This window comes from Mesitornis unicolor, unplaced genomic scaffold (assembly GCF_000695765.1).
Source record: "Mesitornis unicolor isolate BGI_N332 unplaced genomic scaffold, ASM69576v1 scaffold28177, whole genome shotgun sequence".
Lineage (NCBI taxonomy): Eukaryota > Metazoa > Chordata > Aves > Mesitornithiformes > Mesitornithidae > Mesitornis > Mesitornis unicolor.
This window is the reverse complement of record NW_010197488.1, coordinates 6,877-12,581: the sequence shown is the minus strand read 5'-3', so window position 1 is coordinate 12,581 and position 5,705 is coordinate 6,877. Positions and strand designations below refer to the sequence as shown.

The 5,705-nt window shown below is 38.3% G+C and overlaps 1 protein-coding gene across 1 annotated transcript; it reads right to left on the bottom strand.

Annotated features, from left to right (window-relative positions):
• Nucleotides 1-1,356: 1,356 nt before the first annotated feature.
• LOC104544072 (palmitoyltransferase ZDHHC7) lies at nucleotides 1,357-4,545 on the bottom strand (the record flags this gene model as incomplete). Its single annotated transcript, XM_010188824.1, has 2 exons — nucleotides 4,240-4,545; nucleotides 1,357-1,481 (listed from the first exon to the last, which is right to left on the bottom strand). Coding segments are annotated over exons 1-2 (431 nt in total), but the record flags the coding sequence as incomplete, so codon positions are not given.
• Between the last annotated feature and the right edge of the window lie 1,160 nt (nucleotides 4,546-5,705).

Sequence of the window (5,705 nt, the reverse complement as noted above, 5' to 3'; positions counted from 1 at the left end):
AATCTGAGAGGAGAAAATGAGCAAGATCCAACTCACACTCAGCAGAGACTCTGAGGTGTCCCTTTACTGCATCCCATGAACAAAACACTGAGATATCTGAACAGATTTTGGATCCCCAGAGATTAACAGCTCATTCTGCCACAAGAAAGCTGCGCTGCTTCCACCTCCAGGCCCAGCAAGCAACTGGTACCAGTGTGTTCATGTAACACTGCACTGGAGCTAATAAAGCCAGCCAGAACCAAACTCACCGCACACAAAGACAGGCCTGGTATCTGCATCCATGCAAAAGCCATCCTACAACACAGATAAACTAACTGAAATAATTCTATACTTGACTATTTATACATGAAACTTTTCCCTTCACACTCCAGATACAAAAACCCACTCACAGCTGAGAGAAGAACAAGATTTCAGTGCCAAGGCAGAGTATTTATAATGGAAATAGCTTCTCAGCCATAACTTTCACACAGATAAGTGACATACACCGAGACATTCAATTTAGAAACCACAAATTTACAGAATAATTTGAGAGTCCTGACAAGACTTCACTCTGTCTTTCTGACGGGCACTAACTCAGAGACTTAAATTTAATACACCGCACAATTCAATACACACCACTCCTCACACCTAGAGAGAGCCACCAGAAACATTTACATATTTATGTAAGCCTTAATTATGCAGGCATATCTATTTTCAACTCTCACACAATAAACATTACAAATGCATATCCGCAGTGCCTGAAAACTGAAAAGATCGAGAACTAATGAAAAATTTATACATTTACTATCTCTTCCATAGCACGTTAAGTTCAAATCATCGTTTCTGCCCTTACTAAAATGAATCTTCAATAAGCAGGAGTGCATTTAACCAACTATGTGTGCAACTTTGGGAAAAGAATCTGACAATTCACATATAACTTCAAATGATGCACTATGAAATTAAAGTAGTAGTTCAAAACTAATCTGTATTTTCTTAATGGAGGATTGCAGGAGTCATTTCTTAAATCAGCTTCTATCAGAAATTTCCTTGAGATTCTTCTTTTGCCCTGCATTCTCAACAGTACAGCACAATAATTAGAATGAGGCTCACGAAAAAATATTCACAGATCAAGAAGCACTTAGGATACCACAATATGATTATATTGAAAATGTCTTTGAGTCTCTTACTTCTATCCCCTCATCCTCACTAATTTTTGGCCATAGTATATTATATTTCTAAAATGCTCCACAATGTATGAATTTGACAGTTTATTGGACAGCAAAAGACATTTGTAGGGGGGGAAAAGTAACACAAATATGAGGATTATTATTCCAAGACTCAATATGCATAGCTGCTTTAAAGAAAACTATGGCCTACCTGCAATGGTGTGCACGTTCAGGTTTGATACTACAGCACTTTGGACATTTGTAGATCACTTCTCCTGGTTTCAGTTGCAAATTCTCCATGTATTCTTTAGTGGCATTTCCTTTGGGTACAGCCCCCTGAAATAATTTCAATTAAAGGAGAGAAAGCTTCTTAAATGGTGCGAGAACATTTAAAAATACATTTTTATAGACTTCTTAAGAGTAACCTGAGGATAATTGCTCAAATAAGTTCAACTTACTTAAATTTAGTCCACCATAAGCCAGAATCATTTCCACATGAATAAATTACCTCTGCTTGACCTCAAATTCAGTTTCATTTCAGTAAGACTCATCTACAGCCAAGCATTAGCATAATTCTGATAGAATTTGCCGTCATCAGCATACATAAAATAAAGAGGAAGACACATCTTTACATGCAGATACAAGCACTACAGGTACAATATTTGCTGAGAAGTTACTCTGAATAAGCACTGCTAGATGTGCTTTCTTACCAGCAGCACATGTTAATTGTTGTGAAATTCCATTAGGCCAAGCCATCCACACAAGTTAAATCAGCAACAACTACTTGGAAGATGTTATTTCAACTCTCTGAATCCAAGATTTAGCCACTTGCCCCTTGTATACAAGTTCATAAGAACCAACAGTGATCCCTTTTTTACATGACACTGAAGCTTTTAGCTTGGATGCTGTCAGCATGAACGACCAGCAGCTTCTTTATTCCACATCTAGCATCCCCTGCTGCCTTCTGCTACTGTGAAACTTTCTGTAGCTACATGGTAAACAGTTGAAGGGACTGATCCAGAGAAAAATAATCCATCTGGAAAATAAATGACTTTTTAGGGGTTAGTTCTCTGAGGTGTTCACCACAGAGCTGCATCAGCAGCTGTTTCGACACAGTGAGGAAGACGATGAACAGACAGGAAAAATAGGCAGGATTGCTTATTCCAGTAACAATATTAATCTAAAGCCTTGTGATCACAATCTAACTTTGGATTAGTGAAAATAATGCAAAGTACCACTGTCACCTCACTTATTTACAGAGTTCAGGGCTTATCCACAGCAGGAAGAGGTTGTGAAATAAGCACAGATGTGCAACGGCCTTTCTGTACCAACTCCTCCCTTCACACAGACAGAACCTTCTCCAGGCTGGCTTAAACCACCTGCAACATCCTAGAATCACTTCTCATTCAGAAGAAACCCACTGGCAACATGATCCCCTTACACAGACACTTTAAGTAAGTTTTTGGGCAGCAGGCACTTCAGATTCAATTGCAAAACGCCTCTCTACTCAGGCTGAAAGTTTTTGTTGCGTATTGCTTGGAATAACAATCTTGTGTTTGTATTGCCTGAGGCACAGCCCGAGCTCTGCCCCAGATGAACTCTTTGGCTGAGTGGTGCTTCAAACTTGGGCCAGCTGGCTTTTGTAGGGATACGAGCTGAAGGAGTTCCTCAAACACTCACTTTCTACTGCTGAAGTGTTTTCTGCAATACGAATGTTCTCTTTTAAGTTAATACTATGGGTGTAGGCATGGTGAATAATCTCAGAGACAGAAAGAACTCCTAAAGCACAAATTTATCTCGTTTCAGGTAAATTTATGCTTATAAAACACATCACTCAAATTCACCTATTCACTATGGACAACAACTTCAAGCCATGCTTTTAGCATTTTGCTGATAAAAATGTGCTCTATTTCAAAAACATCTATCCTAGTCTCAGGCAGTCACCAGTTCCTTGCAACGAAAGATTTATTTTTATACTTATAAAGACTAAATTTAATCCACATATGTTGTGAAGCCATTTATTCCTTTTTTTTCTTGAATCTTAGTTTCTATCAGAATGTCATGTCTTCCATTCTGGGAATCAGGAGGAAAGGGGTGGAGAAAAAAAAGGTAGGGATTCATCTCAATTTCTAGCATGTCTTATCCATAAAGAATAACATAGGTCTAGAAGGTCACACAGTGTTACCAGGACGTATTTTTAAGCAATCTATCCTCAAACCATTAACTTTCTTAGTGTCACAGGTTGTAAAGTCACAACATTTCATCACTGGGTGTGGGCTCAGAAGTAAATCAAACACCTAGAAAATCATTAACTACAACACACTCCTGGTTTTTTGAACACTCCCATAACTTCTATATACACTGTTACTGTTTCAAAAAATCTTGAGAAAGTGGTTTTCCCCTCACCTCTCTCTCCCCAGATTTACTCCCTAGAAAGAGTAATAGATTTTTGCACAAAATAAACAACTTCATCTCTTGAGCTCTTGAATTGCGAAGTCCTAAGAAATGAGTACTTTCAAGACCTCTGACATTTACACCGATCCAATGTGGGTTCAACTTGAAATCTCCCTTCCCATTGACTCCAAATACCTAAACACAATAAAGCATGAATCATGTGAGGCAGTAGTTCTTACTGTATGTCAGTATGTGACTGAGATTTTTCAGCAAGTCTATCTCTAAAAGTTCTTTCATGTGCCATAAATGGAAGGTGCAGCTTCATTTGAAATGTATCATTTTATGCAGTTTTGAAAATCTATCTGACGAAAAAAAGAAAGAAAAATCAGGACAGAAATTACTAAAGCTTTATTAGCTTCTTCAGAACCTGGGTTAATATTTAACAAATAAACTGTGCTTCCCACGAGCCTACCTCTCCCTTATAAATTAATTTTATACTGCCTACTCCTGAAGTCAAAAATTAATTATGGATTAACAGAAGAACAGGAAAAGTACAGATACCATCCCTTCGACTTCAGGGTTCTGCATCTAATGCTATTTTCCTAACAGGAGGAGACTGATAGCACTTCTCCAAATTTCTCTGCAGACGATGAGCTACAGGAGAGAACAACCCAACGTCACGGAACGACTGCATACTTACTGGATCGGTTAGCATAGTTCTCAGATGCGATGACAAAGCTAGCACTGCCAAGCAGTTAAAGAGAACCCCGTTGATCACAGAGTACCAAAAGTCTTTGGAAGGCAGCAACATGACAAAAGTCACTACGAAGTCTGCATAGACAACCAGAAGCCACGTCATGATAGCACAGACCATACCACAGCCGTCGCGGATGAACCAAACCCTCTCTGCCATGTCGGCCTCTGAGGAAGAGGAATCGTAGCTGTCATTTTCAGCGAGAAGCGGGTGGTGCTCAACATCACGGAATCTGTGCCCTGATGACTGCATGGTTTTCTGGCCTTGCCCTGCAGGAAGCAAAGATACCATTATTATGCATGAGGAAACTGGAAATCCAGGTGGCTCTCGACTTTGATTTCTGTAAGAGAAAACATATACAAGGCAAAAATAAATCACTGAGGTTTTTTTTTATCAAAACCTAAACAATTCTATGACTACATAAAGATGAAATATTTCTTTAATCAAAAGATACTAATTTACATAGCTTCATGAACGATTTTGTAAGCTATTTACTGAGTTTTATAATCCTGTAACTTTTTTTATTATGCAACTTCAGTGCTTCACAAAGGGATTTTAGAATGGTTTCATTTCCATCTTACTGTGCCTGTAAACCACTCTTCCTCTTTTGTTAAATATGCAACCCTTCTCTTTTATCTCAAAGTAAAATGGCAAAGTCTTCATTAAATTACAGCTCATGTCTCTCAGAAAAGAGCAAATGATGGCACCAGACTGTCGACTTTTAGTACTGCTCCAGCAACCCAAGGAAGAGCAGAAGGGAAAAACAGAATGGAAATAAGGCTGTTCTAGTACACTGCTCACAACAAAAAAACAAAGCAAGTTAGAAAGCAGCTACATTTGTTGACAAAGGTGCCACTGTGTTGAGGAAAAAAACCACAAACCTGTTACAAAGGTTTACTGGATAACTTACAGAATGGTCTCAGATCAGACCAAAGTTAAGGAAAACAAATGGTAGTGGTTAAATTAGCATGGCAAGGATTACACGAATCAGATTTTCAAAGACCACATTAATTAACTTGATGTCATGAAAACTTTTTTAGGGCTTTGTTGTAGTTCCAACGTGGAACAAAAACAACACTTGAAACACTGAGTTTTTTTATTGATGAAAACAGAATTATTTTCCAGACGCCTCTAACACGCATAGACACCAAATGGCACAACTGAAGTGCTATCAACAAGCGAGACAAATTAAAGCTTAAACATCAAGAATACCCTGCTACATTACAAGTATACCGTGTTCTAAAAATCATATTGATTCATGCTATTAAAGGCCATGTTGGAGAGAAACTTGAAAGCATTTCTATTGATTGATGACAGTCACGTAGAAATCTCCATTTTCCCCCTTTATTAATGACAGCCTATACATGACTGGTAGGAATTATGGCATTACAGTTTACATCCTGAGACCTTCA